The sequence below is a fragment of the Cherax quadricarinatus genome, chromosome 63 (genome assembly GCF_038502225.1).
Source record: "Cherax quadricarinatus isolate ZL_2023a chromosome 63, ASM3850222v1, whole genome shotgun sequence".
Taxonomy (NCBI): Eukaryota; Metazoa; Arthropoda; class Malacostraca; order Decapoda; family Parastacidae; genus Cherax; species Cherax quadricarinatus.
In genome coordinates this window covers 24,777,500-24,797,383 of record NC_091354.1, presented here as the reverse complement: position 1 = coordinate 24,797,383, position 19,884 = coordinate 24,777,500, and the positions used below count along the sequence as shown (strand labels likewise).

General features: G+C 42.1%; 1 protein-coding gene across 1 annotated transcript in view; it reads right to left on the bottom strand.

Moving 5' to 3' along the window:
* The window catches only part of LOC128698149 (uncharacterized), a 428,958-nt gene that overhangs the window by 189,643 nt on the left and 219,431 nt on the right, over nt 1–19,884 (bottom strand). The window contains exon 2 of the mRNA XM_070098535.1: nt 10,514–11,092. Coding sequence (XP_069954636.1) covers nt 10,514–11,092 — 579 coding nt within the window. The remainder of the gene's footprint in view (nt 1–10,513; nt 11,093–19,884) is intronic.

Below are 19,884 nucleotides of genomic sequence, written 5' to 3'. Positions count from 1 at the left end.
GCGCTGCAGGGTAGGGAAGGAAGCGAGGGTATCAGGTGGCAGATGGGGGGAGGGATGATTAGTAGGTTACAGAAAACAGCGGGGCAGGGGATAGTGCGGGGGTAGAGGGTAGCAAGAGATTGAGGTAGAAAGGGCTGAAGGTATCATCAGAGTTTGTGGAGTAAGTCAGTTGTTGTCAAAAAGTCAATGAGGGAGTCCGGATGAAAGGTGGGTCCATCAGCGAGATGGGAAGGTAAAGAGAGAGCAGCAGAGCGAAGACGACGTTGGAGGTAAATTCTGCTTTCTCATTGATAAAGTGGGCAGTCTAACAGAATGTGGCTTACCAATAATGAAACCTGACAATTCTCACAGAGAGGAGCAGGGCACCTCTCCATGAGATATCCATGAGTAAGACGAGTTAGGCCAATGTGAAGGTGGGAGAGAGTAGTCTCCCAACCTCGACACTGGTGACAAGAAGATGGCCAGTAACCTATATTCGGTTTAATAGAACAAAGTTTGTTATTGAGCAGAGCAGACCAACGTTGTTGCCAATGGGTGTGAAGGTGGGTAGCTATTACAGCAAAATAGTCCAGAAATGGAACACCTCTATATGAAATTGGTAGGTCATGTACTGCTGACCGCGCAGCAGTGTCTGCCTGTTCATTGCCCTGTACGTCAACATGACCAGGGACCCAACAAAAAACAATATCTTTATGCTTGGTAGAAATACGGCGTAGCCAATGTTGGATACGGAGAACTAGGGGGTGAAGTGTATCAAATTTCCGTATAGTCTGTAGAGCACTAAGGGAGTCTGAGACAACCACAAATGATGACACAGGCATAGATGCAATACGAAGAAGTGCTGCAAGAATAGCATACAATTCAGCTATAAAAATGCTTGCTGAAGATAGCAAATGCCCTCGCACGACACTGTCAGGAAACACTGCTGCGAATCCGACGCCGTCAGAAGACTTACAGCCATCTGTGTACAAGGCAATGGCATGAGAATGAGAGTGGAAGTGGTCAAGAAAAAGAGTGGGAAACCACAGTAGGCAGTTGGGCTTTCAAGCAAGGGAGTGAGAAAACAGACCCGAACAGCTGGAACTTCCCAGGGGGGTAGGGAAAAGTGAGATGCTACATGAACATATAAAGGTGGTAACTGAAGGGAAGACAAGAGCGAATGTAGGCGAAGAGAGAAGGGACGGAGCAAACAGGGACAACGAAAAAATAAAGAATGTCTACTAATATCAGTGACCAGTCTATAAATGGAAGGATTGCAGAGATCATGAGAGCATACATAGTAGCAAAGGCAATGGGCATCACGGCGATCAGACAAGGATGGAACATTTGCTTCTGCATAGAAGCTCTCAACGGGGGAAGAGCAAAAAGCACCAAGGCATAAACGTAATCCTTGGTGATGGATGGGGTTAAGGCTAGAGAGAGTAGCAGGAGAAGCCACTGAATAGATCTGATCACCATAATCGAGTTTCAATAAATTGAGGCTGAATGTAGGCGAAGGAGAGTTCGATAATCAGCTCCCCATGAAAGATGAGCAATATGGCAATAACTGAGTGGTTATTCGCAAAGGCATTACGAACATACGTATCCAAACGTAGTAAGGGGTCTATGGTAGAACGGCCCTTACGAAAGCATATTGACGGGTGGAGAGACTGTTGTGTGTCTCTAAATACCACATTAAACATCTATTTACCAGACGTTCTATCACTTTGCAAACTGCACTGGTAAGAGCGATGGGACGATAGTGGGAGGCTTCATGTCCCGTAGTACCCGGTTTGCAGAAAGGGAGAACAATGGCAGATTTCCACAGCTCTGGAAGAACTCCGTGTGACCAAATAAGATTGAAAAGGCAAAAGAGGACTGCAAGGGCTGACTGACTGTGGGAAGGGTTGGATTTGAGTGGGACTTTTATACCAGAGCTTATTTCTTGGGTATCATTGAAAATTGGGTTGGGCAAATGTTTTGTTAGTGGGATGAATTGTAAAGGACCTGCCTAGTATGGGCCAACAGGCCTGCTGCAGTGTTCCTCCTTTCTTATGTTCTTATGTTCTTATGTAAATGTTGTAACATACGAATATGAATGTCGTCGGGCCCAGCTGTCGATGATCAGCAAGCTGAGAGTGTTGCCTCCAGTTCCTGAAGTGTAGAAGGCACATTATACTGTTCTTCTCTGAGAGAAGAAAAATCCAAGGGTGCTAACTCTGTGGCAGACTTTGAGGAAAGAAACGAGGGGCAGAGATGGAGCCCCAGAGAAATAGGGACCAGATGATTGCAAATTTCAATGGCAACATCTAGAGGGTTTGCTATATCAACACCGGCAACCCGCAGAACAGGAACCGGGTCAGGAGAATATTTACCACTCAGTTTCCGTACTTTTTTCCAGACTGCACTCACAGAGGAACCAGAGTTGATGGTGGAGACATAATCTTGCCAGCAAGTGCGTTTAGCATCACGGAAGACACGGTGAGTGATCACATGCTTCTGCTTAAAATCAAGAAGTCTCCCAGTGGTACTATTATACCGGCACCTGCCCCACGCAGTGCGTTTCAAACGTACTGCACGAGCACAAGCAGGAGACCACCAAGGCACTCAGTTCTGAGAATGCCTGCCCGAGGTTTGGGGTATAGAATGAGAAGCTGTGGTTAAAACTGAGGGCGAGAAGAGGTGTAAAAGCTCATCAATGCAGGACGAAGAAGGAACCTTACTACAAACAGTTAGTTGTGAGTAAAGATCCCAATTTGACTGATCAAATTGCCAGCGTGGGTTACAAAGAGGTGGCGAATATGATGGGGAAATAAGAATGATTGGAAAATGATCACTGTCATATAAATCCGGGAGAGCAGACCAGGTGAAGTCTAGTGCAGCAGAGGAAGAGCAGACTGAGAGATAGATGCAAGAGAGAGTATGAGTACGAGGATCAAAATGGGTGTGAGTACCTGTATTTAAAACATGGAGGGGGTGGGAAGCAAGAAAAGCCTCTAGCTGAATGCCACAGGAATCACAGTGAGACCTCCCCCAGAGGAAATGATGGGCATTAAAATCGCCAAGTAACAGAAGTGGTCGCGGTAATGATGAAACAAGAAAAGGCAATATCCAGAATAGATAATGCTCGAGGAGAGAGATACAAAGAACAGAGTGTATACCACCTATGCAGGTGGATACGGGCTGCTGTGTAATGCAGTGAAGTACGAACAAATAGCTGATGGTACAGAATATAAGTGCATAGAAGAAGGGTGCTTTTGTTAAAGATCCCATCAGGAAAAGGATTCGAAGAATAAAATAAATTATAGCCTGAGATGAGATAGATAACAGCAGAGTGTAATTTTGGTTCTTGTAAGCAAACCCCAACAGGGGAAAATTGGGAGAGCAACGTCTGAAGCTCTCCCAGATTACCCCTGAGGCCGCATATATTCCACTGTAAATAGGCCATGGTTGGCACCGATAAAGATACTAGAAATCCACAGGTAATGGTACTTACAGTTTAGAGGGGTTAGAAAAGTCCACATGCAGTGGCAGCGGAAAACGTTCAAGCAGCGAAGGAACGGTGCACTGTGAAGAAAGGAGTTGCACAAATGGAGAAGAGAAAAGAGAAGGAACAGAGGGTGGATCAGTGTCCATTGATGGTTTGGTCTCTGCAATATATTCAGAGATTGCTTCAAGTGTTTCGGAGTTCAGAGACGTCGTATGGGAGACAATATTGGAGATGGAAGGCGGAGGAGTTTGAGTAAAGATCGGAACTGTAATGGACTGTTCTAAGGTAGGGGGGGCGAAAGGGAGGAGGGAACTGGAGAAGTGTGGGGGGACAAAAAAGGCAGAAACCTGGGAGGTGGCAGAGAGGAAGAAACTTGGGAGGGGACAGGGGAGGAAGGCACAGTACAAGGAGGAGGATGAACCTCCACACTTGTAATGGAGCCAGTGAAAGGGGAAGACCCAGGCACAGAGACCGGGAAGGTAAAGTGTGGAGGTGGATGAATGGAAGGAGGGGTTGAAGGAGATTTTTTTTTTTTTTTTTTTGACTTCTGAAAAGTAGAGGGACGATTGGGAGGAGGTGTCATATGAGGTCGTGTCGATACCGGGGTTAGTGAGGGAGAACACGAAGAAGTGAGAACAGACTGAGGTGTTGAAGTAGGGACGTCTGAGCCCAGGACAACAAAAGAATTAGATACAGGAGTGACTATGGGACTGGCAACCGCAGAGGAGGCTGCAGAATATAGGACCCTAGAAGTTGGGGGACGTTTTGAAACACGAGAATAAGAAACACGGGGCAGTCTCCCTTGGAGGCGGAGATGAGAAACCACCATAGCCATTGCCTCTTTGAGGCAACGAATTTCCCGCTCATTTAAGTAGACCTGGCAATGGCGAGAGTATGAAGGGTGAGCCTCATGACAATTAAGGCAAGAGGGAGGTCGACTGCAAGACGTATTAGAATGGTCATCGGCACCACAGACTGGGCATTCGGCTATAGATCTGCAATATTTTGTCGGGTGGCCAAATCGCCAGCAATTTCTACACTGTTGTGGTGTAGGGATCACCTTTCGAACTTGTAACCGATGTCCTGCTACATAAACAGAGGATGGGAGTTCACGGCTGTCAAAAGTTAAACGAGCAACATTGCAAGGGTATCGTCTCTGCCCATGGGCAGGAAGAACATAAGTGTCTACCTCGAGAATTGGGAGATCTTGGAGTTCCAGCTGTTAGAGAATGTCATTGCCACATGTCTGGAAATTCTGTTGGACTATGATATGGGGCAGAATGACAGTACCACTAGAAGAATTGAGGGAATGATGTTTTTCGATAGTGATAGGAATAGTATCGATATGTGAAAGAAAAGAAAGATCATGAGCTTGGGTAGCATTCTGGACTGTGATGATGTACGTACCACTCTGAAGAGCATGAAAGGAAATATCTCTACCAACATGGTGTAGGAGCGCTTTGCCAATACTATGGTTGGAAAGATAGGCAGTAGAAGAAGTCGGTCTTAAAGTAAAGAATTTAGTCCATAGTTGAGAGGGAGTGCATGACGTGTCTTTCTTTTCCGAGTAGAATGGGAAGGTAATGAAGTAACATCATCAGGAGATTGTTGTTGGCATTTAGAAGTGGGACCAGAGTTGGTCCGACGTGGGACGGGCTGGCGATTCAAAAATTGCCGCACCATAGAGGGAGAGGCCGGAAGCCTAGTCAAAGGAAAGCGGAGGTCAGACAAATCGAAGGAGTCAGTCGAAACCCCAGCACTTGAAGCGGGTGAGGAAACAGCACCAGCAAGAGGTACAGGGGCCTTAGGAGTGTCCGAAGAGTGGCCAAAAGATGAGGCGAGGTCAGAACGGGGTACGGTAACAATAAGGGGCCCGGGGTTAGCGGGGACATGGATTGGGGACTCCATGGTTAGGTTACTTCTTTCTTTTTGTTTTTAAGAAAAAAAAGAAAGAAGAAAAGAAAATAAAAATGATAAAAAAATGAAAAAGGGGGGACCAGGGGGGTATAGTTCCTAGGAGGAATGAAAGGGCCAGAAATCTCTGTCCGTGCCCAAGAGGACCTCAACACCACAAGTAGCACAGATGCAGCATGGAACCAGTGCCATACCCTACCCTTCATGCCAGTAAACCAGCAATCCGGGATAGCAACCTCACATCTGCTGAGCTACCTCAGTGGACAAAAGAGAGGGCGGCCGGATATCCATCACAAAGCAGACCTCCTTCGGCCACCACCCCCGGAATCCGAAAGGTGGCTTCCAGAGATACACCCATCGCCAGAAAGACACCCAAAGCCACCCCCCAGAAGACCGGAGAGGGAACCGGACATCCCCAGGCTATCCAGATTCGACGGCAAACTACACCACCACCAAGAACCTCAACGGAATGGAATGGACCCTGGTACCCTTTCCCCTACCTAGGAACTAGCACGCCTGTGGGAAAAATCCCAAAGGCCAAAAAGAGGAAGGGCAAAAGGGACAGGTGGGGAGGTGGAGGAGGAAAGGAAAAAGGGGAGGATGGGGAGGATGGGATAGGGAAGGGGGGATTGGGGGGTAATTAGGTTCGGTCTGAGGAAGGAGACCAACAGGTCTAATTCCTCAGACCAAGAGCCTCTTCACCACGCCAAGGAGCCCCCCTTGAAGAGGACTAATAGTCGTAGTGCGAGAAATGAGATGGACAAAATGAGATTAGTTGCAAGTGCAGGTAACACTGATGTTTTTGCCATAACTGAGACGTGGTTTAATATGAAAAAATAGGGACATGCCTGCTGAATGTCACATTCAGGGTTTTAAATTGTTCCAAGTAGACAGAAGTATTGGGAAGAGAGATGGGGTGGCACTCCATGTCCGTGATCGTTTAAATTGTTGCATATAAATGGGTATAAAGTCTGGAACACATACTGAGTCTGGGTAGAATTTTCAGAGTGATATACCGTCCCCCAAACTTGGATAGAGACCAAGGAAGACTACTGAGGGAGGAAATTGTTAGGACCACAAGGCACGATAATGTTGTAATTCTAGGGGACTTTAGGCAGATTGATTGGAATTTTTTGACAGGGAATTTAGAAGCCAACGACTTTTTAGAAGTAGTTCAGGATTGTTTTTTGAAGCAGTTTGTGACAGAACCTACAAGGGGAAATAACCTGCTTGACTTGGTTCTGTCAACCACAAATAAATTACCTTTAGCATTGAATGGAAGTATGATAGTAAGGATAACTCAGTAATGGTCCCAGATTTTCGCTCAGCAGATTACAATGAGCTTACAGAACAACTATCATCTATTGACTGGGGTAACGAAGAGAACTATCAATATGACAGTTTTCTAAACACTATACATGCTGCCCAAAGAACATTTATCCCGTATAAAGAAATTAGATCAAGCAGATATCACCCAAAATGGATGAATAATAGGCTCAAATATCTTTTAGGGCAGAAGAAAGGAATTTATAGGCGTATCCAAAGAGGTGAGGGTCTTCTTATGAATCAGTATATTGATATTAAGAGGGACGTTAAAAGGGGGATAAGAAAAGCTAAACGGGACTATGAAATTAAAGTTGCTAGGGATTCGAAAACTACCCGAAAAAAGTTTTTTCCAGGTTTATAAGACAAAAGTTAGAGATAAGATAGATCCTCTTAAAAATAACTATGGGTTTCTCACTGACAAAGAGAATGAAATGTGAATATAACATAAGAATGGAGGAACATTGCAGAAGGCCTACTGTGCTTGAGCAGCATACGTTGCAACATTGCAGAACCCTTTCTCCTTCGGCAGCCTGAGACGGGTTATCGCAAGATTAAGACCCGTGCCAGGATTCCAGTCTTGGTGTACGTTATACATTTTGTTAGTGTGACTTTGTAAATGGTCAAAGTCGGTGCTCTCTCCTCTGTGCGGCTTATTTGTGTATTCCCCTTATAAACTTCAATCAAGTCCTCCACCATTCTTCGTCTTACAAGAAAATGTAATAATTTCAATATTTCTTCGTATGGAAGACATCTTATGCTAGGGATTAATGTTGTCATTCTTCTCTGAATATTTTCTAACAATTTAAATTCATTCGATATTATGGAGACCAGAACTGAGCCGCATAATCTAAATGAGGCTTTACTAATAATGTGTGAAGCTGTGGTACAGCGTCTAGACTCCTGTTGTTTATACTTCTTGACATAAATTCCAGTAATCTGTTTGCCTTATTACGTACACTTAGGCATTGTTGTCTTGGCTTCAAGTTCCTGCTAACCATAACTCCCAGTAAGCAATATTTTGTTTTTAAAAATATGTCGTCAGTAATCTTAAATCGTTAGATTATTGATTATACTCTTGAACATAGCGCAATGGTAAATGACAGAAGACGTGTTACGCTCATGCCTAAATTTTAAGACAGATTGTGAGCCTTTAACCTTCAATCTATTGAGAGACGTAAAATGGGGGTGAGGATATCATTAAAATTTATAATTGGAAGACAGATATAAACAAAGGCGATCTCAAAGAAGTACTGATGATATCAAAACAAGTATGAACTAGAAATAACGGCTTTAAATTTTATAAGTTTAGATTTAGATAACCGCAGGAAAATACTTGTTTTTCAGAGTTGTCGATGAGTGGAACGATCTCCCAGTTACGGTCATAGAACTTAGATTCTTGGGAAGCTTTAAAAATAGCTAATGTTGTAAACAATTTTTAGTTCTTAGTGTTACGTTCTACGGTGTCGGCGACGGAGATTAGCGAGGCTTACAGTCATCGTCGGCGTCTATGATCTTATTCGGTGAGAATGAGTTGTGCCTCATCCCAGTTCATCAAATGCCCCGTGGAGTCTCTGTGGAGGACACAGGCGTAACTTAAATTCTCTATTACAGGCACTTCGATACTCCTTCAGGCGCACCACGAGATCTCTGTCTGTTTCGCCTACATATTTCTTGGGACAGAATCCACAGGGGGATGGGGTAGACGCCTGCTGTGGAAGTTAGAGGTGTGGGGCTGTGTTTCGTAGTGAGGTCTTTGGTAGATGATGTGTTTATGGTGGAAACGTTGATGTTACTCTTAACAAGTGCCCGGCGAGTATTCGTGGCAACATCTCCACATGGGAGCACTATGAACCGCTTAGTGGGCTGTTCCACGGGCGGTTTGTTGAGGATAGCTTGTGCCTTGAGTCTGCAATCTCGGATGAAAAAAGATGGAAACTGAAGGCGTGTAAATGCTTATGTTATATAGTTACATTATTCTTCATGAAAACAAGAACTGGAGATGTGAAGTGCTCTCAAGAAGAAGCCAATCACTCCTCTTATAGTGCGGGTGTCTTGGTGTAAACAAAAGTGTATAAGATCGTCCTTGTTGGTAGGTTTTCTGTACACTTCGAAGTTTGTCATTGTCGGGAGACCTGCACAGGTGGACGTCGAGGAAAGGAAGTCTGCCATTTTTATCGAGTTCAAGTCCCGTGGGGTCCACAGGACTCCACGGGACATTTGATGAATTGGGATGAAACATAACTCGTTCTCACCGAACAAGACCGTAGACGCCGACGATGTTTGAAAGCCTCGCTAATCGCCGTCACCGACACCATAAAGCGTAACACTGGAAACCACTAAATTCGTAAAACATTAGCATACATGATACTCAGCCAGGCAAAGAACCACAACATCACAAGAATCACATGACCTAATCGTCAGGTCACCATGCGTCACTCACACCTCACTCTCCCCCGATATATTCTGTATTTCAACCTCTGTATGTTAAAAGTGATCAAGGTCTCAGGACCGAAACGTTTTTTAATAAATATGTCATAGTGTTTGCTTACGTTTTTTTTCTAAACCAACTTGTCGGTATTTATTACCAAGTTTTATACCAGTACCTAAAATGCTGAAAGAAATTCTTGGGCAGCTTTGGGTGAAAGTCAGACAATTAGGTAGTAATGGTTGATTTTGAAATGATCCTGCCTAGTAGGGGCAGTAGTCCTTCTGCAGTGTTGCTCGAGTATTATGTTCATATAATACTGTGTAAATGTCCCCAACCACTGTGTGTTCTTGTAAATACCACAAACCTATATGATATTCATACGAATGTGTCTTGTGTATATACAGAGATACTTGTGTGTTGTGCATAAGCCACCATTACACATGCGTAAGCCACCATTACACATGCGTAAGCCACCATTACACATGCGTAAGCCACCATTACACATGCGTAAGCCACCATTACACATGCGTAAGCCACCATTACACATGCATAAGCCACCATTACACATGCGTAAGCCACCATTACACATGCGTAAGCCACCATTACACATGCGTAAGCCACCATTACACATGCGTAAGCCACCATTACACATGCGTAAGCCACCATTACACATGCGTAAGCCACCATTACATATGCGTAAGCCACCATTACACATGTGTAAGCCACCATTACACATGCGTAAGCCACCATTACACATGCGTATGTTAGAGATATCACCAACCTACTAGACATCCGTATTAGTGTTTGTTGCAGAAATATTGCTAACTTACCCAGTATCCAGAATTACATATATTTAAATACTATCATTGTATCATATACCCATATTAGTGTGTGTGATTTGTGAATACTAACAACAAACGTGTAAATTTAGCACTAACCTGAGAATAAATAATTTTAAGTGAAAATCGTAAATAATTTACCTATCACAGTTAATGAAGACGATCGACAACTCATAAAAACATCAAACTATTCAGGACTTTAGTGAAGCAGCTGTGTCTAACACTGGCAAAGATTGTTGACTAAAAGGACACAAGTGCATCTAATGTGACATTTTATTGTGGGAACGTTTCGCTCTCCAGGAGCTTTTTCAAGCCGTAACGGCTTGTGTCTTTTTACATTACATATTGTCGGTAATTCTACCAACATTAATACAATCTGTATTTTTACCGAATGCATAAGGCATTTTATTATCAATAAGGAAATATTATATATATTATTTAATTTTGAAACTATTACACACACATACACACAAGACTATTCATGACAGGACAATCACGTACATCTAATGTATCTACATTGTTGTATGATTCCCTTACCCTTGACCTGCACAGAGGGCGACCTGCCATTTGCAGATCCTCAGCACTGACGATGTGTCTTATGCCTATGTCTTCGCCTTCTGTGATTTCCCCCTTTCCTGTCTTTTCAGTCGCAGGTGCGACTTCATCATCATCATCATTATCATCATCAGCAGCAGCAGGCTCTTCCACGTTTAGGTGGGCAGGCGGAGCCATCTTCAATATTGTGCCACCAGTTAACTCAAGCGCCTGTGATTCGTTTATCTGGCCGCCGCCTCTTCCGTATCTGGTGAAGCCGTCTCCTTTTCTTTCCGCACGGCTCCTTTCTTTGTATAACACCTCTTCTATGTCGGAATAATCTGAGTTTTGGTAATCATTCAGGAGGTTCCGTTTTCTTGTTCTTACCTTTCCGAGGTTGTGAAAGTTGTCTTCTGAGTATTCCAAGTCGTACCTTCTGAAAACCTCCAAGTAACTCTCGTCGCTGTTCAAGAATCTATAAAATTCGCTGATTCTGTTTGGGTGATGATCTCTGTAGTGAAAATCCTGTGTGATCGCGACGTCTCTGCTACCTTCGGTGGCCACCCACAGCAGCAGCAGCATCTGTAGGAGAAAAGATATAACAGTTTTAATGCAATTGTAGCTAAAAATTAAAGAGTGGAGTTATTCAATGGGGAGGTGGAGATACTAGGAAAATGGAGGGAATCTTATGAAGAGATGTTAAATATTGATTAAGAGGGGGAGGTACTGATTTCATGCATTGGGCAAAGTGGTAAACCATATAAAAGGAATGAAAAAGAGCCAAATGTGAGTGAGGGAGAGGTATGCGAGGTAGTGATTAAAATGAATGGGAATAAAGCAGCTGGGATGCATGGTATCAAGATAGAAGTGTGAAGAGCAGGTAGGAATGTAGCTTTGAAGTGACTGGTGCTTTTTTTAAAATATACCCGACTAGGGAAAGATATATTAAACAGTGGAAGAGAGCATACGTAGTTCCTTCGCATAATGGAGCAGGAGATAAAATAGATTGTAAAAATTATAGGGGAATAAGTCTGTTAAGTATATTGAAAGAATTAATTATAAGACAGAGAGCAGGAACAATGAACAGAAGCAATGAACAATCCACAGGAACAATGAGGTTGTACGAAAGAAGGGGGTGTGTACACCAAGTGTTTACATCGAGGCATATAAGTGAACAATTTGTAGCTAAAGGTAAAAAAGTTTGTGTTGCACTTATGGATATCGAAAAGGCATAAGACAGTGTAGTATATGTTGCAAGTGTATGGAACTGGTGATAGGCTTATAAAAGCAGTAAAGAATTTTTTTTTGTGGATAGCGAGGCTTAAGTTAGGGCATACAGGAAATAGGGGGATTATTTTCAGGTGAAAGTTGGCCTTAAGTAAGGATAAGCTATTTATTAATGGTTGTTTAACATATTTATAGATGGGGGAGAGGTGTAGGAGATTCTAAAAAAAAAAAAAAAAAAAAAAAAAAAAAAAAAAAAAGTTGCATTGGTTGGTAGACAAATTTGGAATGGTATGTACATAATTGAAATTAAAGGTCAGTATAGGAAAACAAGGTAGTGAGAGAGAAAAAATAGACAATAATAGACTGGATATTAAACTGAAAAGAGGTACTCTGGAGGAAGTTAATGAGTTTAGATATTAAGAGAGGGAAGTTGGATGGATCTTTGAAAGGTAAGACAAATTATAAACCTAATAAGGAAAAAAGTGGTGAGTGGTGTACTTCGCATCTGTGGAGACAAACCTTATCCATGGAGGCAAATAAGGGAAATGTACTAGATTATACCGTGAAAACATTGTTATAGGTGTGAAGCATTTCGTTAAAAGTAGTAGTGAGGAGGATGGAGATAGTATAGATGCCCTATTCGTGAAGATTATACAGAGAATTCATAACTACTAGGAGATTAGGAGGCGTGGGGTAAAAATATTATCCATAGGATGGAGGGTGGGCTGTCGAAGTGGTTTTGACACACACAAAGAATGAAGCAAAGTGGTGTGACGAGAGAGACGAATTAATTTGAGCTAGAGGGAATGAAGGGTAGAGGTCATCCCAAGAAGGGTTCAAGAGAAGTGGTAAGGGAAGTTTTCAGTAGAATTTTGAACATCCAATAAGCTTATATGAGCAAGTTCTTGTATAAGAACATAAGAATGGAGGAACACTGCAGAAGGTCTACTGACCCATACAAGGCAGGTACTTAAAGTGACTTCTACTGGGGTTTGAGCAAGGAATATTTATAAAGAGATTTTGGAAAAGAAGTTAGTAGGACTTTAGTCCTGTAGGTGGAAAGTACAGTGTTGCAGTCTGGAGGACGGGTAGTAATGCGGTAGTTTTGAAAGCTTTCTGAGCTGTGATGTAGCAACCCTTCTGCCAAGATGAATGACTGAATGTATGAATGACGGTGAAAATATTTCTTCCATTTCTCGGATTACTCTCCCTTGGTGGAAGACGTCTGATGTGTTAAACAAAGAGCAATGCTAATAAGAATGAAAAGTAACGCATTATTAGCATAGTCAAATGTTTCAAACTAGTTTTTAAGTGGTCTTCTTTGTGGTCCCTCTAAATTAAACTTTTAATTTTTGTTGAAAGACTAAATATTCAGTTTAACTTTGTATATTTCTGCCATCATTAAACTAATAATTCTTTGTGCTGTTATTTTTTTGTGGTATATATCTCGTGCATTACTAGGTGAACACTCCATGGTGAACACTCCATGGTGAACACTCCATGGTGAACACTCCATGATGAACACTCCATGGTGAACACTCCATGGTGAACACTCCATGGTGAACACTCCATGATGAACACTCCATGATGAACACTCCATGGTGAACACTCCATGGTGAACACTCCATGGTGAACACTCCATGGTGAACACTCCATGATGAACACTCCATGATGAACACTCCATGGTGAACACTCCATGGTGAACACTCCATGGTGAACACTCCATGGTGAACACTCCATGGTGAACACTCCATGGTGAACACTCCATGGTGAACACTCCATGGTGAACACTCCATGATGAACACTCCATGGTGAACACTCCATGGTGAACACTCCATGGCAGAGAGCCATGGAGTGTTCACTTTGTATTACATACCCATCATACAAAACCATAATGCTGTAGATAATCTCAGCCAGCTGAAAGCATGTCTGGCCAGAGCCATCAAGCAGTGAATAAACCGCTCTAGCTTATTCGAGTTGACCAATGGGCTGAGATATTCTGACGTTTCAGACTAATAACGGTTGTTGTATAGAAAGTATCCTCTTTTTGAGGCATTCTTCAGCCAGCCAGACCATCTTGAGCCTTCATCCTGCTCGCTTGATGTAGGCGACCCATTCTGGTTTCTTTAAAGTGTGCATTCACTGTTGTGGACGTAAGTCTTCTCATTTTACTACTCTTCTTATGTTGAACCACTAATAAGTTACCTTGTGTTATGTATTTGAAAATTCAAATAGGATACAAATGTTCTTGTGATTAAATATACAGTAGACCGTCGATTAAGACGGTAGTTAGGTTCCTGAAAATGTAGTGTTAGACGAATCCTTGTTAAATGAACTGAAGAACTTAAGGGAAAAATTGAGCTACGTTCTTGATACCCCAAAAAATCCAAACAACTTTTTTTTTTTTTTTTTTAGGTCTTCAAATCTTACAAAAACAAAAATAATAATTCAGTTGTTGTTTATTATTGTTACAGTTATGTTTTTCTGATGCTTAAGGCTAAAAATGTAACAGAAATATCTTTTACCTTAAATTGTGGTTGCTGGTGGTTGTGGATGATTATGAAGGAGAGAGTGGAGAGGCATGCTGATGCCCATCTGGGCTGAGGTGGATGGTAGTCTAGTCAGTCAAGTGAGGCAAGTCATCACAGTCATTCTGTTCAGTAGGTCACTCATTCAGGTCAGTCAGACAGGTCATTTAGTAAATCAGGTAAGTCTGGCAGTCAAATCAGTAAGCCATCAGTCAATAAATCAGTTAATTCAGGCAATAAACAGTCAGTATATCAATTAAGTCATTCAGTAAATCAGTAAGTCAATCTGTAAGGTCATTCAGTAAATTAGTCAAGTTGGTCTGTCAAGTCAGTAAGCCAGTCAGGTCAGTAGATCAGTCAACCAAGTAAGTCATTCAGTAAATCAGTCAAGTCATTCAGTAAATCAGTCAGTCAGCTCAGTCAAGTCAGTAAACCAGTCAGTCAAGTCAGTAAACCAGTTAAGTCATTCAGTAAATAAGGTTAGTCATGCAATATTGCGACCCCTGAATGGATCACAATGTTTATAATGTATATTACCTTTTCATATAATTTTATATTGCTTATATTTGAGATAATAGCTAAATCGTAAATATATTGCTTTATATTATTATTTGACTTAGTTACTTTTATTAGGAAGGATGTAACATATTTATATTATTCAGTGCTCATAGTTCAAGTCTTGATTGTCTAACTACTGTAATTATCGCTAGTGGCTCAGTACTCTGCCGGCTTCTGTGTTGCTGGGCAGCAACAGTCCACAGAGCAATCACGTGATCGAGGGGGGGGGATGTTCACACCTCGCCTGGAGTAGTCAATCTGGGCTAGACTCTCTTGGTGGTTGGACATATTCCTGACAAGACGTGCCTAACTCTCCCTTATTGGCCCTTGTTGGAAGATCGTCTCTGTCGCTTTCTTGTTGTTGGTTCTGTAGAACTGTTCACAGAACATTGTCTAGACTTTGTGATTTTAGACGTTGTGTGTCGCATAGACACTCTGAGCAACTCAGGTCCTGAGCTGTAGCTTCTGACCTAATTTGTACTGGTATCTGTGTACTGACACAGTCGGGGATTTTCTTATGCTGAACATAGATTCAGTAGTATGGGAGTTTGGTGACTTTTGTGGAGGATCTGCTGATGGTCCCTACTTAGTGTCGTTATATTATCTCCTTGATCCTGATTCTGTGTCGCTGTTGCTTGTTATATTGCTGTTCAGCTTATCAGTCGTTTTATTGTTCAAGCAAGTTGTTCTGATTGCCAGGTGGTCAAGAAGTTGGGTAATGTGAGGACTTTGTCAGTCACTCGTTTAAGTCTAGTCGAGTCGTGAGACATAGCGAACTACTTAGAGCACTTACACACATACACACAAACTTATTTGTATATTGTGTTATTAAATGTTAATGTACCAGACGGTACTTAAGACATATAAATGTGATATGTGCCTTCAGCACAATACTACTGTACACGAGAGAAGTGATTATTATTAATTTGATTAAATTGATTAATTTATTTTAATTTGATAATATACTCCTAGACAATTTTGTTTATTAATAAACTTATTAAATTTTAATTTCTTTAGTTAGTAGCCTACCAGTTGTAATCCAGAAGCACAAATAATTCTTATTGAATTCTAATGGATAATTGGACCAGGATACTTACTACTTGTTACGAAAACCCAGTAACAGGCTGGATGCTAGAAGGACAGTCCTTTCTAGTATTCACTGGAGATCTCTATGCTTATTAGAAATCGCGTTTTTTGTAACATGCAGTAAATCAGTCAAGTTATATAAAAAAAAAACATACCACAGGTGGGGTTTGAACCCGCAGTCAGAGAGTCTCAAAACTCCTGTGGTATGGTTTGCAATCGTGTCATTACGATTTCGTGAGTCAGTCAAGTGAGGTTAGTCAAGTCATTTAGAAAATCATTAAATCAGGTCAGTTAGTAAGTCATTCATCCAGCTTTCGACGCTGAAATTTTTTCCCTACCGAGAAGGAGAACCTTTTAATTAAATTGAGTTTTGCAAACGAAAATATCGCAATTTGACAGTTTAATGTAGAAAACATTTTAAAGGAAACCAGTTTAATCGACGGCCTACTGTCGTTAAATTTCAGGTTCATACTGTGACTGCTTGATTTCCTAGTTTAGATTTGACTTTACGTGAAAGTGGTATCTATTGAACCACCTTATACTGAAGGTCCGGAGCCTAGTGCCAGGCTTCGTGCTAGTTCTCAGATTTCAATTTAACATTTGCTTCTTCGCACAAAACTTTGATATACTGTTGAGAATTTCTATTTTGGCTGTTAATTACTAGATCACATAACCAAAAGTTTATCTTATTATTGAATAATTCATTCAATCAATTATCCTCTTTTCTGTCACGCAAATATATGTGCTTAGATACAGTCATATTTTCATGAGTATTTTATAGAAATGGATACATAATTCCAAAACTATTTCCCCACCTGCTATTAGCATCTATGTAATTTAATTCCACGTCTATTTAATGCTGTACCACATTCATCATATCCATCTGGCTTACCTACTTCTTCCGCCCTCACCCCTGCACTTCAGTCCTAATTGATTCTATTCCTCCATGTTCCATGCACGAAACCACAGCCTTTCCTTAATCATTTACGTTTAGCATTTTTTTAAATTTATTGAAGTCAATTGAAAAGATGCAAATGCAGTGTGAAAGTCATATATTAAAATCTAATCGCAATTTATGTTTCACTTAAAGGAACTGTGATAACTTCTAAGATTTTTTCACATGAGTGTATATCTAAGACTTGAGAAAACGATGTAAGCTAAATTATGGGAATTTGTAAAAACCTATTTTGTATTTTATTTTTCCAGCTTTGACAGATGTATTTCTTTGTTATTTTGAAGGAAATACTACTAAATAAAAAGCACTTCTCTCAGGGCATTAAAAAGATGGTCGCAATTTAACAAGTTTGTAATATCTCAGAAACTCAAAATAATTCGTGGGACTATTTAATGTGAATCGAACAAAACACAAGGCTGCCATTTTCAGTTTCTTTTATTAGAAATTTTATGGGACAATATAGCCAGTAAGTCTTGGACACCAAAATTTACAGAACTACTGTAGGTTCAAATTATCCAAGTTTCTGTCCAGATTTAAACCAAGTAAAACGATAACATTAAAACACCTATTATTATTTACAAAAATATTTTCCAGGAGGAAAAAATATGGAAAATAAACTAACTTAAAATTCATCCCTTAATCGGAGAAGAAATCACACGAACCGAGATGACCTTGACACAGCCGAACTTCTAATTAAGACCTTAATTCGAGTTTCTCCACAAGGTGACTAGTCTTGGTACATTAAAGATAAACTGCTTATGAGTACCACGTTGAGTCACAGGCAGACAACAGACAGGCAAATGAAGGTTGTCTCTTGAAGAAACTTAGTTGACCAGGAAACAGAGTTATATCATGGTCTTCCAGACGCCTTATATATGAGACAAGTACTGTAGTAGGTTCGCCGGTCTTGTCCCGGCCCGGGTCTTTTCCAGATGGTGACCCGGCGAGCATTTGTACGCGGCAACACACGTTAAAGACCTCTATCTCGTCCAACTCTCTCCCTGGAGGATCAAGCTATGAACTGAGGACTAGAAAAAATAAATGATAAAATAGAGTTTAAGGCCAAGTCCTTAGACAATACTTAACAAAAGTAATCTACATGGAACTTTCAACACAATTTAAATATCGAACACTAAAGAACACTATAAAGTTTATATGGGTTGCCGGGCTGGTGTAAGTCATATGATGAGTCAAAAGGCACTCTCCCTGTAGGTCCTGAAGAAACAAAGAAAATAGCAGAGGAGAATTTCTTAAGAATAAAGAGGAAAGATGGCAGGTAACGAAGCATAGAAAAATAAAAGAATCTCTTCACTAGATGGCGCCACATCTGGCCCCTCACGAGACAACTAATGGCCTTAACAGTCGTACTACTGTCACTGGAATGAAACAAACACTACCTAATCTTTTCCTGTACAGTGGCCAAGTGATTTCCCTTGTCTCATAACCTCTGGCTCCTCTACCTCAGTGCACACAAGAGTCATACTAGCGGTACCTAAAATCCCTCTCAAAGAAATGGAATGGTAGTTCAACTCCCTCAAAAAAAGTAAGAGCTTTAACTGAATATTTCCATTTTGTCCAGATGATTAAAATCATCAAAAAACAAAGGAGCTTCAGCTCAACACGTTCAAAAAGCAGAGCATTCATAACTCATACCCTTAATAGAAATTGTAGATCAATACTCTCAAGAGTCACATCAACTTAAGATCAAAAGCCTCAAGAGGTTCCAGAGTTATAGATAAGCGGCCTTCAGGAGGCTCAGCCGCTAACACTGGCTTTCAGGAGGCTCAGCCGCTAACACTGGCTTTCAGGAGGCTCAGCCGCTAACACTGGCTTTCAGGAGGCTCAGCCGCTAACACTGGCTTTCAGGAGGCTCAGCCGCTAACACTGGCTTTCAGGAAGCTCAGCCGCTAACACTGGCTTTCAGGAAGCTCAGCCGCTAACACTGGCTTTCAGGAAACTCAGCCGCTAACACTGGCTTTCAGGAAACTCAGCCGCTAACACTGGCTTTCAGGAAACTCAGCCGCTAACACTGGCTTTCAGGAAACTCAGCCGCTAACACTGGCTTTCAGGAAGCTCAGCCGCTAACACTGGCCTTCAGGAAACTCAGCCGCTAACACTGGCTTTCAGGAAACTCAGCCGCTAACACTGACTTTCAGGAAACTCAGCCGCTAACACTGGCTTTCAGGAAACTCAGCCGCTAACACTGGCTTTCAGGAAGCTCAGCCGCTAACACTGGCCTTCAGGAAACTCAGCCGCTAACACTGGCTTTCAGGAAGCTCAGCCGCTAACACTGACTTTCAGGAAGCTCAGCCGCTAACACTGGCTTTCAGGAAGCTCAGCCGCTAACACTGGCTTTCAGGAAGCTCAGCCGCTAACACTGGCTTTCAGGAAGCTCAGCCGCTAACACTGGCTTTCAGGAAGCTCAGCCGCTAACACTGGCTTTCAGGAAGCTCAGCCGCTAACACTGGCTTTCAGGAAGCTCAGCCGCTAACACTGACTTTCAGGAAGCTCAGCCGCTAACACTGGCTTTCAGGAAGCTCAGCCGCTAACACTGACTTTCAGGAAGCTCAGCCGCTAACACTGGCTTTCAGGAAGCTCAGCCGCTAACACTGGCTTTCAGGAAGCTCAGCCGCTAACACTGGCTTTCAGGAAGCTCAGCCGCTAACACTGACTTTCAGGAAGCTCAGCCGCTAACACTGGCTTTCAGGAAGCTCAGCCGCTAACACTGACTTTCAGGAAGCTCAGCCGCTAACACTGGCTTTCAGGAAGCTCAGCCGCTAACACTGGCTTTCAGGAAGCTCAGCCGCTAACACTGGCTTTCAGGAAGCTCAGCCGCTAACACTGGCTTTCAGGAAGCTCAGCCGCTAACACTGGCTTTCAGGAAGCTCAGCCGCTAACACTGGCTTTCAGGAAGCTCAGCCGCTAACACTGACTTTCAGGAAGCTCAGCCGCTAACACTGACTTTCAGGAAGCTCAGCCGCTAACACTGGCTTTCAGGAAGCTCAGCCGCTAACACTGAC